Here is a 20645-nt window from a genome sequence, read left to right as displayed (position 1 = left end):
ATCCGATAAGCTCCAAAATACGAAACCTTTTCGTGGAGTGTCATTTTGGCATGCGAACAGGTGACCCAACTCCACACCCACTCAAATCACGTCACTCAGATGTGATGTGGCCTAGCACGGGCAGGTGTCAATTGTGCCTCAGCGTACGTACTATTCACACGTGCATCTGCTGTTAGGTAACTTTTTTTAAATTTCACTGTGAAAATGTAATTTATTCCGAAAACCAAACCACAACTGGCGCCAAAGATTTTGGATAAAGGAATGTGTACTTGTACAATTAAATCTGGTTCCATCAGCCTTCAGGTAGGGCATTGCAGACTATAATTTGCTGCATTCGAGATAATTATTCACCACCTCCCCTCTGGTTCATTCATCAATGATCGTAAATCTCCGTCCTCCAGTTACTCTCCTACCGAGTAGTAAGTGTTTGCTTATTTACACAAGGTCCTTAACTTAAAATGAATTCTGAAGTAAATTGTACCTATTTTGTATACAATATTTGTTGACAATATGCAGTCTTCTTCATCCATCTCATCTGCTGCCGAATTAGTAACTAATTTTTTGGATATAAATATGTTACCTGAAAATAAAAGGAATATGAACTTTTAATATCCAACTATTAAAAGCAGATTTTCAATTACAACACATTTCAGAAGCTGAATATTCTGTACAGATATTTATACATCCTTTCATCCAGCCACAGCAACACCAATAAAGAGGAATTAAGTGTCTCCTTTATAAGGAGCATATCAATACATTGCAACAATGTTAAAGGAGCCTTAGCTACATCAGATTAAATGATATCCCCAGGGGTGATGGCTCTAAATTTGTGGTGCCCACTGGTTGTTTGAAACCTACAAACTAGCATGATGTAGCCCCTCCCAGGACATGCAGGTGCAGATGCAGTTACAGAAGAAAAACGTGCAGTAAATAATGAACACCTCATTACTCACACTAGAAAAACAGAAGGCTGGAAGATCACAGCAAACCAGGCAGCCGCAGGTGGTGGAGAAGTCAAAAGTTTTAGGTTGAGACCCTTTGTCAGTATCCTGTTTGTTTACTTTGGATTCCAGCATCTGCAGTTTTTGTCTCATTACCCACATTGTTTGCTGGACCCCTCAAATGGGTTTAGCAGGAATCTACAAAGAGGGCCTCAAAATCAGCCCATTCCACTAAAGGTGTCTAAAGGTCAAGAGCAGAGTGTTCAGATGTACCCAGAAGGAACAGCCATCTTAAACAATGGAAAGGGGGCTGTATCTCTCACATCCAAATGGATGAGAAAACGCTGACTCCTCCAAGCCACAGAAATATGCATTTGTGCAGTGTATCAGATTTCCTCAAAAGATTTTTAAAAAAGGTGTCGAACAGATGGCATCTTAACTCTATCCTTAGTCTTTTGAGTTGCCTGATCACACATGGGCACTGCAATTAGTGTCAGTATTTTTAGGTATTCTTTTGGAGTGAAGGAGGAAGAGGAAATCAGAATAATTGTCCTGATCTAACAGAAGTCACTTGATGTCATGAGTTGGTAAGATCATCAATGAGACACTTCAATGATTAAATAGACAGCATTCATTCCTGATGTCATGAACCAGTGATTTCAGTGGGATGCGACAAAACATTCAGCATAAGACAAAGGAGCAAAAATTAGGTCATTCAGCCCTCGTGTCTGCTCCACCTTTAAATAATGGCTGATACGTTTCTCAGTCAAGAGTGTGGTGCTGGAAAAGCACAGCAGACCAGGCAGCATCCGAGGTGCAGGAGATTCGACGTTTCAGGCATAAGCCTTTAATCAGGGCTTTCTCCTTATCGCAGTTCTAAAATCTCTTCCCTTTATTTGAAGGCTGTCCCTTCAGGTTCTAGTCTCTCCCACATGTAGGAATGTACTCAGTCAGAAGCTGACTGTCAAAAGAACATGGGTGCCAGAATATATAAAGATCAACAGTTATCAAGTCTGGAATTAACATCCAGAGCAATTTAGGGCTCAAATATATGCTGAATAACTCAATATAACATTTAGCTTTACAAAATGAGCAGAAAGTCATGAACTACCATTGTGAACTACAGCAAAGACGACTACCTCAGATTACAATGGGATCTTGATCAGATGGGCCAATGAGCTGAGGAGTTTAATTTAGATAAATGTGAAGTTTTGGGACAAGCAAATCTTAGCAGGACTTATACACTTAATGGTAAGGTCCTAGGGAGTGTTGCTGAATAAAAAGAGACTTTAGAGTGCAGATTCATAGCTCCTTGAAAGTAGAGCCGCAGGTAGATAGGATTGTGAAGTAGGTGTCTGGTATGCATTCCTTTATTGGTCAGAGTATTGAGTATAGGAGTTGGGAGGTCACGTTGGCGATGTACAGGATGTTGGTTAGGCCATTTTTGGAATATTGTGTAAAGTTCTGGTCTCCTTCCTATCGAAAGGAAGGTGTGAAACTTGAAAGGGTTCACAAAGGATTTACAAGGATGTGCCAGGGTTGGAGGATTTGAACTTTAGGGAGAGGCTAAACAGGCTGGGGCTGTTTTCCCTGGAGCGCCGGGTGGCAGAGGGGTGACCTTATAGAGGCTTATAAAGTCATGAGGGGCCTGGATAGGGTAAATAGACAAAGTCTTTTCCCTGGGATGGGGCATAGTTTTAGTGTGAGAGGGGAAGATATAAAAGAGACCTAAGGGCCAACGTTTCCACTCAGAGGGGGGTGCGTGTATGGAATGAGCTGCCAGAGGAAGGGGAGGAGGTTGGTACAATTGCAACATTTAAAAGGCAACTGGATGGACATATTAATAGGAAGGGATTAGAGGGTTATAGGCCAAGTGCTGGCAAATGAGACTAGATTAGGTTGGAATATCTGGTCGGCATGGAGAAGTTGTACATCTCCATGACCCTTTTTATGAAGAAGATTCAAATTGGGAGAAATCCAAAATCATCATATTTTAGGAAGGATACAAAAAAATATAAAATTTGCTAAATGGACAGAATTTAACGGAAAGACTGAACAAAATTGGAGTTGCTTTTCATAAAGCTGGCGGCTAAGAGGAGATCTCATGGTGCTCTACATTATGGAGGGTCTGGACAAATGAGATAAGGAGAAACTGTTGCCATTGAAAGGACAGTCTACACCAGAGACCGTTTGGTCATAAAGTACTGACAAAAGAACCAATCGCGATAAGAAGGGCCCCCTTAAAAGAGAGTGAATGATTATGCTTGGGAATGGAGTGGAAGAGTAATGGAGGCAGATTCAATTGGGGCTTTTAACAAGGAACCGGATAAACGCATTAAGAAAAAAATTGCTAAAAATAGAAAGAGCAGATAAGGACATTTGAACTTTTCCTGCAGAGAGCCAGTACAAATGGGCCAATTGCCTGAGTCCTTAGTTAAACAATTCTAATTTTATAAGAGTTCATTAAATTGTATAGACCCAATAATAGAGTTCCTTTCCCCAAGTTATTTGATATTAATGATATATCCACAGACGTAAAGGGCAAATGGTTCCGCAGTTCTAAGTAAACAAATCTAATGGATTGAACAGTTTTATGGAAATATAAAAGAACACTTGGAACCTTAAGATCTAGGTTTAAACAAATGTTGACAGCTGCATTCTTTAACTTGACCACATTGCAATTATACTCTTGTACACATTCAAGATCCTCCAATTTCGAAACCTGCATCAGAAGTCTATGGATTTGAACTGCGAGGAGACATACACACTTTAACAGCAAAGCAAGTGTACAGTTCTCAATGGCTTGATTTGGCATTGAGCGTAATGGATTGCCATACTAACATTACAAATTGTTCATACACAATCACGTAAAGATCAAATTTGAGACAAATCTTTTGGGTAAAAAGCTAAGGAGTCAAATTTTATTTAGGTACTGTTTGAGAAGGGCTAGCTTCCAAATAAAACACATATTCCTAGTATATAGTTTTCAAAAGCTGAAAAACAGCACTCATGCAAGCCAATTATTGTCTCTTTCTTTATTAAGGAACTTCATCTCTGGGAACAGGAAGGAGTGGCTGAGCCTGTGACTGGTTTCAATGCTGCTCAGGGAACAATAAAGTGAAAGTGAAGCACTGTGCCATTAGAAATTGCCATGGAGCATAGGATGTGCACTCATTCAGGTTTCAAATGGTAAGGTCCAAACTCCCTTTCACTTCAGCAGAAAGGCTGAAACAATGAGTATGGACATAGGCCCAGATGTTCACCTATAACTGCAAGTTGGTCCTTGCATCTTGCTTTTACATTGGGAGAAACTGAGAAAAACACAAATCAAAATCAACCTACATTCTTCCCAGCTTAATTGACAATTATCAAAAAGATACCTTGAAAATTCAATAAAACTGTTTGTTTCCACAAAACTAATCAGAGGCAGAGTCAAGTGTGAATATAAATGGTAGTAAAGCATCCACTAAAATAACAAGGCATTTCAATACTTACTTGGCTTTATATCCATATGTACAAGGGACATACTGTGAATATATTTTAGACCCCGAGCTACCTGTAATAACAGGTCTCTTAACTCTGGTTCATTAAAATACAGTTGGTTCCTATTACTGTCTGATATTGCATCTGACAGGCTTCCACCTTTCAAAACAAAAAATATACAAAATATTATAGTTTGGAATGACCCAATTTAATTGATAAATTATAGGTTAAACTTAAATTTACATACATATGATTATATATTTTTACAGATATATTTGAATATCCTAAAATATTCCTAATTCCAAAACTCACCATTACAATACTCATTTTGTATGAGCATATGATCATCTTCAGCCCAGGCTGAATAATAACGAACCACATGTGTGTGTTGTCCTAGCACTGCATGTGCATAAACTTCTCGTAGAGCATTTTGTCTAAAGAAAAAAAATTGAACACAATCAAAACAGCAAATCATAGAAATACAATTGTTGCAGTCAGCATAAATTAAAAAAGAATGGTTAAATTTCCAGGTATATAGCAATTATCGAGATGAAGATCAAGATAAGCAACCAAAAGACATGCATTAGTTTTATCAAACATCAATTTTATTCATTGTACTAAGAATTCCGCAAAAAAAAACCTCACGAGCAGTTGATATTAAATAAAATGGTAAGATAGTCAAAACACTGAAGTATTCAGCAGCACTCAACAAAGTGGGAGGGTGGAGCAAATCCTCTTACTTTCTGTTGAAAGGCTGGGTATCAAAATAATGATAGGTAATTTGTGTTTTAATAAATGGGCAGTCATCATAAATCTGGACTACATAAACATTCAAAAGTTACTTACTCATCAACTGAACCTGCTAATGGTTTCTTTGAGCGTTTTATTGCATAAATACAACCATCAAGTCGTTTGACGCACTTAAAAACGGAACCAAACTCTCCAGAACCAATCTTCTCCAATTCATGAAACTCCGTTGTATATCGTGACTTCATGTTACTTTCAGTGATTGGAATTCTCTATTTTAAAATGTATGAAATAAACCCAATGCATAAGTAAATATTTTATTACTCAGGTAGAGAATATGGTAAAACTCATACCTAACTGAACTGGATTACATACTATGTAGAACAAAAGTCAAGTGAAAACTGCCAAAGTATTTGCATACAATTGATTATAAAGATGAGCTCATGTACTAAATCCAACCTTGCTCAAACCTAGATGTAGCACATTTAAAACTTTATTCTGCACACAACATTCTTTTCCAAAAATGACAAATTATTTCACAATTATGTGATTAATACCATTTGTAGAGAGTAATTTCAGCACTAAAATTTACAGCTTGAATTTATCCATTATAATTTCTTTGGTTCACTGCAAATCAAATGCATGATACCTCAGTAATACAAAGGCAGAAATCACAAACTTCAAAAAATAATGTGTTTTTTTTTGACAAAAAGAGGTATTCAATTTATTTACACTTGAACAGTTGAGTAAAGTTGTGAACTACATTCTACATGGTACAAAATGTGAAGTATGCCCAGAAAAAAAACGTTTTAATGAAATTACTAAATCTTTAAACATCAACCCAAATCAGCCTATTTGTACTTCTGTTCACAGTACTTTCCATGAAGTCCTTGTGTGCAGTTCTTGCAAACACTGACATTGTACATATCAGCACAAGTCTCAATTTTGAAAAGTTGCATCGGATTCTAAATGATAATCATTTCTCTTTACTGCTTGACAAGCTGAGTTTCTCCAGAACTTTGTTTAAAATAAATTTAGGACACAATTCTCTAAAGTATCTTACCCCGGATTAGTTTTCAAGCAATTTATTAATCCAAATTACAAAGCTGCTTTCAGACTTTATTTTTTAAGGAATAGGTCAATTGAACACATGAGAAAACAGGAAAATATTTGTTTAAAAACTACTTTCGCAGATCTTGATTGCACCAGGACAAAACATATCAACAGGGGTTGACACACTAAACGCACTCGCTCCGAATATGAACCATATAATGCAACAGTTTTGCATTCGCTGTGATTTTTAATTAAAATTGAGATGATATACACAAGCATTTTAGCATTACCTTTGCTGGTCGAATGCTTTCATCATCAAGTTCCCCATCGCTTCCATCCATCATCTCTCTGCATGGAAACCTAAAAGAATTAGATTACAAAACCAAGAAACATCCCAACAATTACACATTTGTAATATGATTACTACAGGCAACAATATCAAGGAAGGAGGGTTTATATAGAAAAGCATTTACTTTGGTATGAAATAATAAAGTGGCTAAACTTACCTAAAAATGTGCTGTAAAACACATGATAATGCATACATCAGTTGTCATAGTTGAAGCTATATTATTGGCCCAGTGCAAAAATCAATTAAGATTTATCCCTTCATTTTAATGTCAGCACAACACTGTGGGACAAGTTTGCAAAAACTGTCATTTTTCTACATTATAATATTTTGAATATGCTTCAATAGCACTTCATTGGATGTAAAGCACTTGAAGATATCCGTGCTCTTAAAGAGCACAATATAAGGGCAAAACTGTATTTTCATTTCCAAAAACTCACACAGATATAAAACTATGGCCATTCTACCATACCAAGACAGCTTTCACTTATATAACCTTACCTACTGCTACCCCGAACTCACTTTAGTCATGATTTTCACATCCATGTCAATTTCTCTAGTGTTCCCCATAATCCAAATATTCACTCAGTCCCAGTGCGTTGTATCTACCTGATGTGTGGTAAAATTATCAGGAGATTGGGACAAAATTAGAAAGGACCTCAAAAGGTTTAAATCTCCGGATTACTCCCAGTGCCACATGTTTCAGGATGCAAGAACAAACAAGGAAATCATCGAAGCCATGGTTTGAGGTGGAGTGTAAAAGATTGAGGCATTGGGATGATTTCTGTGCAGAAGACATTAATTGAAGGAGGAAAGATTAAAACTCAACAAGAATGGAATCAACATGGTTTTGGGGAGATCCACTCCTGACTAAAAAGAGTTTAAATTACATTAGCAGGGGACATGCACCAGCATATACAAACAGAAAAGACTACTGGAATTGTTCTTAAGACAGTAACACCACATTGGAGGACATGGGTCAATATCAGAAATGTTGAGAACTTCAGAAAAAAATATAAAACAAGGATAGCAATACTGATTTGGGAAGACATTAGGGGGTTGGATATGCTGGAGGGTAATGACAAATTCCACTTGTTCAAGTCAAAATGCATAAGTTCTATAATCATGTTATTAAGAATATTCAGTGGTCCTCCAAACACTGCCATGTAGATTTACTACTGTTGTTCAATCAGAATAGCGATAGGATAGACTGGTGATTTTGGGGGTTTTAGGGGGGGGAACCAAAGTTCAGGTGAGGCCAAATTATTGAATTTGATTCTGGTCATCACACTTTAGGATCCAGGAGTGTTTGAATGTGTGCAAAGACTTACTAGAACTGTTCCAAGAATAAAGGATCTTGGCTGCAAAAGATTTGTAGAAAATATGGTTGTTCTCCTTGAAGCACTGAGGTAGGCTATTGGGCCAATTGAGCCTGTTCTGCCATTTAATGAGTCCTCTGACTAACTTCAAATCCACATATCCACCTATCCTGATTAAGTTTCGCCTTTTTGCTTACCAAGAACATGCCTCAAAAATATTTTTTAAAGAAATAAAACTCCACTTCGATTGCCTTTACTCGAAGAGTTCCAAAGATTCCTGACCCTAAATTTTTTGACTTAGTTGTCTTAAAAAGGTTACTCCTTAATTAACAGTAATAATCTAGTTCTAGATTTGCCTAAAGGAAATACCCTCTCCAAATTCAACTCATTGATGCATTGTCTCACATTTTTCAATCAAGTTACCTTTTAAGAAAGGATGTAAATTCATAAAAGGTGACCGATATTATAGAGAGAATTCCACATGGCCTCACCAGCACCCGATAGAATTGAAGCATAATCTCTACTTCTGTATTAAAGTCCCCTTGCAATACATGCTAACATTCTATTAGTTTTCCCAATTACATGCTATACCTGCACACCCAGTGCTCTGTGCTCCAGAATCGATCACCAAAATAGACAATTTCACCATTCCCCCACACACTCCTTTGCATTCGTTAGGTCACAGCTCCAACAACTCAGTACCACTTTTCTGGTAAATTTTGAGTTCTTCCCTTCCTTATATTTTCCTGATTGAAAACTGCTTCTGGGATCTGCTGCCATAGTCTATAGTGGAGGCTGATACAAAATTCCTGCTCAGTTCATCTGCTCAATTTTCCATTATCAATTCTGCACACACACTTCCCAAAGGACTAATGCTCACTTGGTTAACTTTATTTTTGTATTTATTGGAACTGTTTTGAGCATGATGACGAGCATTTTTTGTACTAACTGTGTTCATCCAATTTTTTAATTCATTTTTTACTTTTTATATTTTGCACAATCTTCTGACCTGCCCTCCCTTTGCACTATATGCATTACGTTTGATGCAACCTTGAGCCTCTCCAGTTAAGAACGGATGGTGGGTGTACTCCTTGGACATTTGTAGGAATGTATTTATTCTGCATTCTGGAACATCCGAAAAAAAATTATTTCCCAGTTCACTTTAGTTAACTGCTTTATTACCCATATAATTGCCCTTATTGTTTATAATAAAAGTTTCTAACTCACTCCTCTCGGAATGTAAAATTCAAATCATGTGATTATTGCCAAAGGGCATTTTATTGAAGCTTTTGATCTTGTACTTAGGACACTTTAAAAGAATATCAATTCAAATTTGTAGGAATGTATTTATTCTGCATTCTGGAACATCCGAAAAAAAATTATTTCCCAGTTCACTTTAGTTAACTGCTTTATTGTCCTAAGTACAAGCTTTTGATCTTGTACTTAGGACACTTTAAAAGAATATCAATTCAACTGGAAACTGAAAAGCTTCAAACAAAATGTATTTCTCAAAAATATCCAAATTCTGTACTACAGAACGATGTTTGTTAAATGATTGCTACCTAAAGGCAGCATTATTAGGTCATAAATCAATTCCACATCATTGCAGAAAACTAGATTTAATGTAGCCTGCTCTCTGTTTGGTTCCAGTACAAGGTGCTTAAAGAAACGAACCCCAAAACATTCTATGAACTTACCTAAGCCAGCTTTTCTAATCTAGGAGAGAGTGAGGACTGCAGGTGCTGGAAAAGCACAGGTCTGGCAGCATCAGAGCAGGAGAATCCGCGTTTCGGGCAAAGCCCTTCATCAGGCCAATCTGTCTTTTTAAGTCCGTCTAGATTAAAATCCTATATTATTCCTATCGTTCAGACAAGTACTCATTCTTCCTTCCCTTATTCTCCACCCAGTGTGGTTACTGCTTGGGGGGCCTGAACCATTCCAAGTGGATCCTTATATTGATCACTTTTCATTCCTACTCAAAACTATTTTCTTATCTTGGTGTGCAAGAGGCACTATTCAGAGAGTCTCTACTTCACCTTTTTCGATAAGTCACAAAACATTCTGCTCCCAATTAACTGATCATATGCAGAATAAGGGACAAAAACATCACTTTGGCAAAAAGGTGCAGAAGAATGACAAACATTTTTTCCCCCTAATTCATGGCAATGACTTGGAACACTATTTTAGTGCATTCATTGTTGGTATTATCAATGATTTCAACAAAAAAAAAATTGGTTGTGGCCTTGAAGTAAGCCTGCAGGGCATCAGGGGTGAATATGATTAGCCAAATGTCATCCTCTTGTACCAAAATGACACTTACATTTAAAAGCAGGTAAAAACTTATATTTTCTTCTGAGCATCAGCCACTCTACGTCAGTAGCTTGACGCTTTGGCCTTTTTTCTGCTTTCCAAATGTGCTGAGATGTTTTTAACTATGAGAAAAGTTCTAGATAAATGTCATTTCACATAAATTAATGTTCTTGAAAAGTTTATCAAAATGTCATCTCGCACATTTATACTCGTCTTTGCAACCTAAACAGTCCTCCCCATCTAAAGAGGATTTACCATCTTATTTCCCAGCCTCATAGCAGTTAGGACACTATGTAAAAACAAGTCAGACCTCCCAGTTTACTAGTCTCAACATCAATCTTCAGCTCTGTAATCTAACATTTTGACTCTAGCTATAAACAGAAAGTTTTAATCCAGGCAAGAGTCTCTCTGCACCAAATCCAGGATAAACTAGGGACAGCTGTGAGCCACTGACTTTAAAATGAGGGTTTTGGATAAAGCAAATGAATCAAATGAGAAGAAATATTTATGCAGGAGGGCATATTTAATTTAACTGAAGTAGTCATGGAAAAGGGAAGAATTTAGTAAGTTGTGATCAGAAATACATCGACTGAAATGATAGAGGATTCATGGCAAATTTCAAAATAAGTGGATGTATACTCAAAAATTGAAAATCTCTGCAAATGGCTCAGGAAAGAGGTGAGGGTAAGCAGAATACTGGATTAGCATTGAGAGAGTTGGCAATAATCACAATGAGACATTCCGCTTTACTTATCATTCTATCACATAACATCACAGAAATTAAAAATTAAGAAATGCCTATTTTCGTTTTAATAAAGCAAATGTAAAATAATCAAGTGACATTAAGTTACAAAGAGTAGCATGAAATACCAGAGAAAGTAAAAGTAGGCTATTGACGTTGTGTGCAGTCAGACAAGAGGGCAGAGGTTTTTAAGAACACTGAGCAAAATTACAAGAGACAAAACTGAGTATGCTAAAAATACTGAAAATTAATAAATGCCACACAAGATGTCATAGCTATTCTTATATATATATCTGAAACTGCTGACAAATCAAGACAAAATCTTAAAATTTTCCACAGTTGTATTAAATCATAACTGGAAAACAGCTCAATACGTACCCATCCCAATAGGTCCTTTTCCTCCTTCTACATTGTGCAGATGAAGAATGGATGTACATGGAGTCTGGAGTGAAGGGGTTAATGTTGACATGCGGAGGTTTATTCCTGTTGTAATCACATGGCATTCTCTCAGATTGCTCAACATTTCTGAAAAGAGCCCCTCCACGACGTCTTACTGAGCTGGAACTCAGGCAACTCCTAACCCTTGCTTTCGACAGCAAACTCTGAAAACAAGCATGCCATATTAGCATTGGGATATCAACTCATCAGCAATAACAGAGCAAATTCAAAGTATAAAACTTATACAATGTCACATTCTTAGCTTGGCTCAGTTAATAATTAACTTAAATTGAGTGTGTTATGAGTCCATAGAAGGCTTACAGAATCCCAAGTGGAAGTAGACCATTCAGCCCATCGGTTGCACACCGACCTGAGAAACATCCCACCAAGAACCTATCCTATTCCTGTATTCCACGAGTCTAATACCCCTTACTGACACATCCCCAGACACTATGGGGGGGCTGTGGGAGGAAACCAGAACACCCAGAGAAAGCCCACAGAGACACTGGGAGAATGAGCAAACTGAAAGGCCTAGCACTAACCACTGAACCTCTATGAAGGGCTCTGTATTGCGTACCTCTATTTCAGGAACTATGTTACTCTGGACTTCTGCCAATATTATGCACTAACACCACAAAAGAAATTATCTAATCCTTTAAGTATCATATATAGGTCTTTACATGTCTGGCCTTTATACTTCTGAGTAATTGAAAAGTAGTTCTTGAAAAGAATTCTACTAGCTTTGGATCATCCTTGGTTAGAGACAAAAAAACTGAACGTGATAGCAAACCTATAAGAACCTAAAACTGTCTTAATTTTAAAAACATTTTTCATTTCACCATTAATAATTTTCACTGTCATAAAAAGGTAATGCACAGTAAAAACCAAATTTCACATTCCAAAATAATTAGCACCAACTGACACAGCAACAGATGTCAAAACAATAATAGCACGTGATTTGCAAGAGTTCAATAAGCGGCTAGAAAGTCGGCCAATGAGTCATGCGAACATAACCGGAAAAAAATCTAAGATATCTGTAATGCTCACCTATACCGCCCTTTCCACAAAAGCAAACTACAAGGGTAAACGATTACGGATCTGTATGATGCAGCGTTAAATTTAAAAAGAAAGTCAGGAAACAGTAAAACCAATTGAATAAAACAAACACTTCCTCATTAGAAGATAATCTCACGATGTTTAGAGCCTGTAAACGTAATCGGCAAAATGACAACGCCCCCAAATAAACAGTGCTTTACCCCGTCGCCGGCCTAAAGCCACGTGGAACCGAGCGGCAAGTACACGCACGTGCATCATCCGGTCTCCGTTATTTGCGCAATGTGTCAGGTTGATAGAGAAATAAATTAGTTACAATAGTGGAAAACATAAAACCACTAATTATTCAAACCTGCTCTGTCATACGTGGAAAATTCATTACAGTAAGGGATTATAGAAGTGGTGCGTCTTTTACCTAGCTATTTCAAACAAATGAAAGTCAAGATTAGAGTAGTGCTGGAAAAGCACAGGTCAGGCAGCATCCGATTTTTTTCCTGCTCCTCGGATGCTGCCTGACCTGCTATGCTTTCCCATCACTACTCTAATCTTGACTCCTAATATCCAGCATTTGCAGTACCCACTTTCGCCTACTTCAAAGAAATCACAACAGAAAAGGCAACGCAATACAAAGGGGTAATTACCAAGTACAAGCATTGTCAAGAGCAGAAACGGACCAACCTATTAAAATTTCACATTCGTATGCTTCTGGAAAGAGAAAATGTTACAATAGACCATGGCTAAACCTGACTATAGCAAAGACAAAACCATAGGGAATACGATTAAGAATATTGGCTCAATAAATAATATATTTTGTCCATTTAATATCCCAACGCTTTCTAGCATCTCTTGGGAATTAGGAAACTACCCTCTTCAGAAGCTCAGTCACAATTCTTTAAAATATCCTTTTTTAATGTTCTTCATGGGAAATGTAGGATTAGATGGGGTGGGACGCTTTTCAGCAGATTGGGTGTGGACTCGATGAGACCGATGGCCTGCTTCCACACTTAAGAAATTCTATGACTGCTGTCTGTAAAATACAAGAGCACTTCAAAGGGTATATTATTCTTTGTGAATGAGGGATTATTGGAGGTAGGTTCCAGAAAACAATACACAGCCAACATCTGTCGACAATAAATCAAATTGATTAAATAAAGCATTCCAATGCTTTATTAAATAATGCTGTGATTAAATAAAGCATTCCAATTTAAAGATAATAATACCATACATTAACTTGTTAAATTTTAATGTATACAAGCTAATTTCAAATGTTCGTGTGGCTATTGTAACTTTAAAAATTAAAACATGGTAACTACCCAAAGAAATGACAATAAATTTGGATTGATAACTATCTCAATTTATGTTCACAACTGTCAAAGGGGTCTGGGCACAGAGTACTTCACATAAAAATCAATTTTGGCAAAAACAGCTATTTCTTGTATTTCTTTGCCAACACAGCAAAAATCACAGTCCTGAAACATTAACTCTTGTGCCCATAACAATGTATAGAGTCATAGAGATGTACAGCATGGAAACAGACCCTTTGTTTCTACTTAAGTTAAAAATCACAACACCAGGCTATAGTCGAACAGATTTAATTGGAAGCACTAGCTTCCGGAGCGCTGCCCCTTCATCAGGTGGTTGTGTAGTATAAGGTTGTACGACATTATTTATAGCAAAGGTTTACAGTGTGATGTAACTGAACTTATATATTGAAAAAGACCTTGATTGTTTGTTAAGTCTCTCATCTGTTAGAATGGTTTCAGTTCTTTCAGATGTAAATCGCAAAACTTCTTTAAAAGTTACATTCTCAAGTGAACTTTAACAATTGGCATCTATCAGTCCAGATAATGTATTGAAAGTGGGACTTCCCCTGTGTGATACTGTCTGTGCCATAATGTTTAGACTGATTCTAATCTAAAAAAAATTGACAGAATCTTACATGGATTCATGCAGTTTTTGAGCGAAGTAAAATGTAACTCTGCAAGTACAAATGCACCGTACAAACTTAAACGTGTATGTGTGCTTGTGTGTGCGTGCAGGGAGGGGGTTGTGAGTGACTGAGAGTGGGGGTGCATGTGTGTGAGTGAGAGTATAAATTGGTATAAGTCTGTAAGAGGGTGCATGTGTTCACTTGAGAATGTAACTTTTAAAAAAACGTTTTGCAATTTACATTTGAAAGAACTGAAACCAACGTGGTCATTCTAAAAGATGAGAGACTTAACGAACAATCCAGGTCTTTTTCAATATATAATTTCAGTTACATCACACTGTAAACTTTTGCTATAAATTATGTGTCTTACAATCTTATACTCCACAACCACTTAAAGGAGCAGAGTTCCGAAAACTAGTGCTTCTAATTAAACCTGTTGGACTATAACCTAGTGTTGTGTGATTTTTAACTTCGTACACCCCAGTCCAACACTGGCATCTCCAACTCATAAGATAAAAAAGATTAGCCTCAAAAATGAAGCTCTGAAATTCTTTCAAACAACATTTCTTTGACCAAGCTTCTGTTCATTTGTTTGATGATCACTGCTAAATTATATTGGACCAAGCTTCTGGATTGAGATGTCATGTTACATTAACAGTACTTTTCACAGAACTGAAACAACAGTCATCTGAAAATGGGATTAAAGACCGTGGCACCAGTTCAGTCTGACATGTTGAGGCATGGTTTCTTTATCTGCAAATTCTGACAGCAACTGCTGACAGGTTAGCTGACAAAGACACTCCAAATTCCAAATCAATACCATTCCAAAAAGCATTGCATGGTCAACAGGAATGTGAACCCAAAGATATTTTTCTGACTTCAGCAGCATCATCCCATTATCAACTGTAACATGTACTACCAACCAAGTTAAGATTACATAACTCAGCATTAAACTGACATAGTACATTGCTGGGGCTATATTCCTCATAGATATTTATAGCTACCACACAGTTTTGAACTTCATTTCTTCCAATATTGTGAAAATAAATCATGGACAATTTAGACGTCTAGATCATCTTTAAATTAAAAGATGTATTGACCTTGGGAGATAGAAAAAATATCAAATGTCAGCTTTCAGAAACACAACCCGATATAATGAGAAATCACCAAAAACAAACAGAAAACGTATTTTCCAAAAAGTTCAACATTGTTACCAACGATCTGACAGCAACACACAATCCAAAACACGAACACATCCAATGGTCAAAATTGATAAGTTGCTTAAAGTAACTCTGCAAATTAACTAACATTAACACAAAACAACTGGAGAGAACCTTGTAGAAACTGATTTTCCATTTTTAGTTCTCAAATACCTGTAGCTACAACAGCAGGCAGAAAACACTCCTGAAAATTTAATGTGGTTATATCAGACAACCATTGCTGATATCCAGATTCAGTTCCTATTAAAAACGAGTAGAGTGCACTTTATGTTGCTGATAACGATCATACAGGAACGATGAATAGATTACACCAAAGTCATATCTCAGTCAAATTGGATCTTAAAACCCTGACGACTATCTATAGTGAATGCGCACTATCTAGATTTCATGAGGTTAAATATAAAGAATGAATTAAACTTTATACATAACGTTTCTGATATTCACGAAAAATGGCTGGGTTTACTACTACCACGGATTGCAGCTGACAAATTTAGAATCGGGAAAAGTGGAAAGATGCCCAAAACTTTGATGTAGTACAGAACAGTGATTCTCATTCCCAAAGTCAAAACAGTTATGCCATTTCCGTCTTCAAGAAAATCACGTTAAAACAACGTGCATAAATATTGATAGGTCATTCTAAAACAAAAGTAAAATGCAGAATGTCCAACTTCACTTGCACCGAGACTGCTAGATCACATCCTGGTGAAAAATATAACAACACAAACGTTTTTGAACCATGGCAGTTGATCCTGGTATGACATGTGGTGTATTCTTACCTTGGGGGTGTGGGGCGTGTCGAAGAGCCGCAGTTTTCTGAGTGTTTTATGTGGCGGTGTATCGGGGCAGTCCGGGATTGGGGAACTACACTCCTCCTGCTCCCCTCCTTCTCGGATTGGGGAACTGCATTCTTCCCGGTCGCCGCTTTCACGGATGGGAGAACTGGAGGATTCCTCCAGGTCCCGACGCTCACGGTAGTCCCGCCGAGTCTTGAGCGGAGACGGGCTGCTCACGAAGCTGTCCTCCCAGCTCAGGTTCCCCAACTCCAGCTCCTCCGCGCACTGACCGAGCGCAGCAAGCGCGCCGTATTTCCGCTCGGGGTCCGGCGACTCCTGGAAGGCAGAGTCCTCGGTGCTGTTTCCATTATCCTCTTCCTCCTCGTCACTCCCTGCGAAGCTGAGTTTTTGTACCGGAAAACCCGAGGCTAGAGTGGGGCTGGTGCCGGCCCTTAGGCACGCTCGGCGGAAACTCATCGCCAGAAGAAAACTCAAAGTCACGATCCGGCCCGGCTCTGACGGAGACCCTGCTGTGCCTTCGGCCCGGCCCTGACGGAGACCCCGCTGTGCCCTCGGCCCGGCCCTGACGGAGACCCCGCTGCGCTGTGCCCTCGGCCCGGCCCTGACACCGGAAAACCCGAGGCTAGAGTGGGGCTGGTGCCGGCCCTTAGGCACGTTCGGCGGAAACTCATCGCCAGAAGAAAACTCAAAGTCACTATCCGGCCCGGCTCTGACGGAGACCCTGCTGTGCGTTCGGACCGGCCCTGACGGAGACCCCGCTGTGCCCTCGGCCCGGCCCTGACGGAGACCCCGCTGTTCCCTCGGCCCGGCTCTGACGGAGATGCCGCTGTCCTCTCGGCCCGGCCCTGACGGCGAACCTCGCTGTCCCCGTATCGTCCACAACACTACAGGTTTCCCGCGACCGTTGGTCACGTGGCCAGCTCCGCCAATCACGGTCGTGTCCTTGTTTTCAAAAGTACGGTCACATGATCTGCGGCACACCGGCTGCGCGCGCAGTCTGACAGTTCGCGTCATTTTCGCGCCAAACTCTCCCTGACCTTATTCAACCTCTCCCTCCTTTGTTATCTTAAACATACTTCGTGCAAGACTTTATTAGCAGCATTCTTAAAGACGTGGATAAAACATTTCCTTTATTAGCAATGAATGTAGCTTTCAATCAAATCAACTAGATTTTTCAGACTTACAAGTTTAATTTTAAAGTAACCTCACTGAATAACTATTAAATCTGATTAAATATATTAAACCTAATCAACACCTGACTGACAAGACTTACTGCTTATTGTTTCAAAGTTAATCAAATATTGGTTTCCTTGTGCAGTTGTATTCTCTTCTCTATTTTGACCCTATCTGCAAACTTGGCAGAGCAGATAAATCATGTTTATTTCCAAACAATGACTCAGTGACGGTGAATTGTGTTTATGACTGGATAATCTTTCATCAAACATTAAATCAGAACAAATGTTAACATTGTGCAACTGAAACCCGGGCCATAAACCTTTAAGCATATCTTAACATAGATCTTTCGGCTTTCTTCTTAGCGTCCGGAGAAGCAGCATCAAAACCGATATGTGACTATTCCATGTTCAAACGCCAAACATAGTCTCATTCTAATTACCTCTTCACATTCTACCCCATCCCTTCTCTCTAATCAAGGCTACTGTTAAACCTCAATCCTCCAGTATTGTACTGGATTCTCCCAAGAAATTAATCTCCAAAACATAGCTCCAGACAACCCAAATCTAAACCATGAAGAAAATTTAGTTTTTCCCTGTTTTGAACATTTCATTTCTAAGCTGTGAAAAACATTTGATAATGAGGGGCAAGGCTCTTTTACTGAATCAATAATGAATTCAGTTGAGTAACAAAAAAAACATTCATTTTCAATATATGGCAAGGATGTGTGTACGTAGTGTAAATGAATGAGGCTGAATACGAAGTCAGGAAAGGGAGTCAAGTGATAAATCAACATATACAGCCAGAGTGGAGATCATTATTGCGATCGGCTTCATTCACTCCATTTAGCAACAAATCCAATATTTAAATTACTCCCCACCTAAAGATATCGCCCCTTTCTCTGCTCCGTTATAGGCAACTTTATATTTATTTCCTGTCATTCTGGACCACTAGAGAAAACAGTTTAGCTATCCATCTGATTGTAACTTTTCATTAGTGTGCTAACAGATCTTTTCCTACGAGTAAGGTTTCTGTCAAGATTTGTAGCTCGGGAGCCCGTTGTAGTTGTGTGAAGTTGATTTGCAGACGTTTCGTTCCCTGTCTAGGTGACATCCTCAGTGCTTTGGAGCCTTTGGTGTCTTCCGGAATTTACAGCAGCAGCGCTTTACAGGAGGCTCCAAAGCACTGAGGATGTCCATAAAACATAGAAGTGGAAGCAAGGCCATTCGGCCCATCGAGTCCACTCCGCCATTTAATCATGTCACCGCGACAGAGGACGAAACGTCTCCAAATCAACTTCCCAACTCGGCGAACATACCCACAACTTAGACATTCCAAGAGAAAAAAAACCTCCTCTGCTCTCAATTTGAGGTTAGTTTAATAAAAACATTGCATAACTGAAACACAATTGGATTTTTTTTGACGATATCATAACTCTATCTCATAATAATCATCAGCAACATCATCCAAAAACACACCAGCTTCCACATGGAAGCTGAAATGCCTCATAACTATCTCTTAACCACTCCACTGCTTTGTGACTGTTTATACTGCTCACCCAACATCTAGACGAGACCAAAAGGGATTTCCTCCAACTAAACATTGAAAGTTTTGAACTACAGTGTGCAAGTGCTGGCCAAAAACTGTGTTCCCTAACCACCAAATCCACCCCAATCACTGGCCACCTTTTAAGGTTAGTCTAGCCTTTTGAATTGTTGAGCCTACTCTGCCATTCAATAAAGACCATGACTGATTTGGTTGTGGTCTCAACTCCACTTCCCTTACTGCCTGCCATAAGTGACTCCTTCAAGGCAGAGAGAGGAGGAAAACTTCTTCAAGGCAGAGATACTCCTTGTCTACCAAAATCTATCTAACCCAACTTTGAATAAATTTAAGACACTGCTGCCAGTGCTTTCTGGGGAAAGGGATTCTGTAGATTAACAATCCACTGGGAGAAAAAAAAAACTCATATCTATCTTAAAACGGAGACTTATGTTTAAATGATGTCCCATATTTGTATTTAACCACTGTTGGAATCCATTATTTACAATGTCAAGTCTATCCCCTCAGGATCTTGTATGTTTCAACAAGATCACCTCTGATTCCACTGAATATCAATGGATGCAGGCTTAACATGCTCAGCCTGACTTCAAAAGATGTACCCTTCATCCCAGGAGAGTGGAGTGAATCTTGCCTGAACTGCTTCGAATGTGGTTGTTTTTTTTCAGATCAGAAGACTAAACCTATATATAGTTCTCCAGATGTGGTCTCACCAAGTCTCAGTACAGCTCTAGTAATACTACCCTATCTTTGTATTCCATTCCCTTTGAAATGAATGACAACATTCAATTTCCCTTTCTAACCATTTGCCACACTTATATGCAAACATCTTGTGATTCATTACCAAGACACCCAGATCCCTTTGTACAACCAAAGTTTTGCAATCTCCCTTTATTTAAATAATATACTGCTTTTCTACTTTTCCTATCAAACTGAACATATTTACATATTCCCATATTATATTCCATTGATCAAATTTCTGCTCATTTCTCTATATCCCTTTGCAGACTCTATACCTCCTCTTGACAACTTACTTTCCTGATGTCATCAGCAAATTTAGCTAGCATGCATTCAGTCCCTTCTTTCAAGTCAACAATATAGATTGTAAATAGTTGAGGAGAACAAACTACTGATCCCTGTGGCACTCTATTAATTATAGCTTGCCAACCAGTAATTATCCCATTTATCCATACTCACTGCTTCTGGTTAGTGAACCAATCCTTTATCCATGCCAATATGTTAACCATATACTCTGTGCCAATATGTTACCCATATACACTGTGCTCTTATTTTGTGTAGTAAACTTTGATGTGGCACCTTATAAAATGCCTTTGAAAATCAAAGTACACACCATCTACAGGCCTCCTTTTATCGACCCTGCTAACTACTTCCACACAGTAAATTAGTTAAAATAGTCATGCAGTAGTACAGAACTTGGAAAAAAAATGATTTTAACTTTTCATCTTGCACTCATTGGGACAATTCACAACAATACCAATTTAAGGGAAAAGCTTGCATTTACAAGAGTGATATAGA

At 38.4% G+C, this 20645-nt stretch overlaps 1 protein-coding gene across 3 annotated transcripts; it reads right to left on the bottom strand.

Moving 5' to 3' along the window:
* Positions 1-9: 9 nt before the first annotated feature.
* LOC122547196 (wee1-like protein kinase 1-B) lies at positions 10-17489 on the bottom strand. 3 transcript variants are annotated; one of them, XM_043685810.1, is made up of 8 exons: positions 16993-17489; positions 16359-16777; positions 11320-11543; positions 6515-6572; positions 5271-5443; positions 4737-4858; positions 4437-4583; positions 10-580 (listed from the first exon to the last, which is right to left on the bottom strand). In XM_043685810.1, exons 1-8 carry the CDS (start codon positions 17045-17047, stop codon positions 432-434), a joined length of 1347 nt encoding a protein of 448 aa, XP_043541745.1. In that variant the 5' UTR covers positions 17048-17489; the 3' UTR covers positions 10-431. The 3 variants fall into 3 exon arrangements, with proteins under 3 accessions (XP_043541745.1, XP_043541743.1, XP_043541744.1); XM_043685808.1 differs by having other exon boundaries at positions 6515-6584; positions 16993-17484; XM_043685809.1 differs by lacking the exon at positions 16993-17489 and having other exon boundaries at positions 6515-6584; positions 16359-16947.
* Between the last annotated feature and the right edge of the window lie 3156 nt (positions 17490-20645).

Source organism: Chiloscyllium plagiosum, unplaced genomic scaffold, assembly GCF_004010195.1.
Source record: "Chiloscyllium plagiosum isolate BGI_BamShark_2017 unplaced genomic scaffold, ASM401019v2 scaf_14431, whole genome shotgun sequence".
Classification (NCBI taxonomy): Eukaryota; Metazoa; Chordata; class Chondrichthyes; order Orectolobiformes; family Hemiscylliidae; genus Chiloscyllium; species Chiloscyllium plagiosum.
This window is presented reverse-complemented; position numbering and strand designations above follow the sequence as displayed.

Excerpts from the sequence above, each read along its gene's own strand:
- LOC122547196 (XM_043685808.1), bottom strand. The coding sequence starts at position 17,047 with ATGAGTTTCCGCCGAACGTGCCTAAGGGCCGGCACCAGCCCCACTCTA. Across the intron at positions 11,544-16,358 it reads ACACGCCCCACACCCCCAAG|AGTTTGCTGTCGAAAGCAAG; the intron begins GTAAGAATACAC and ends GCTTGTTTTCAG. Across the intron at positions 4,584-4,736 it reads ACAAAATGAGTATTGTAATG|GTGGAAGCCTGTCAGATGCA; the intron begins GTGAGTTTTGGA and ends TTGTTTTGAAAG.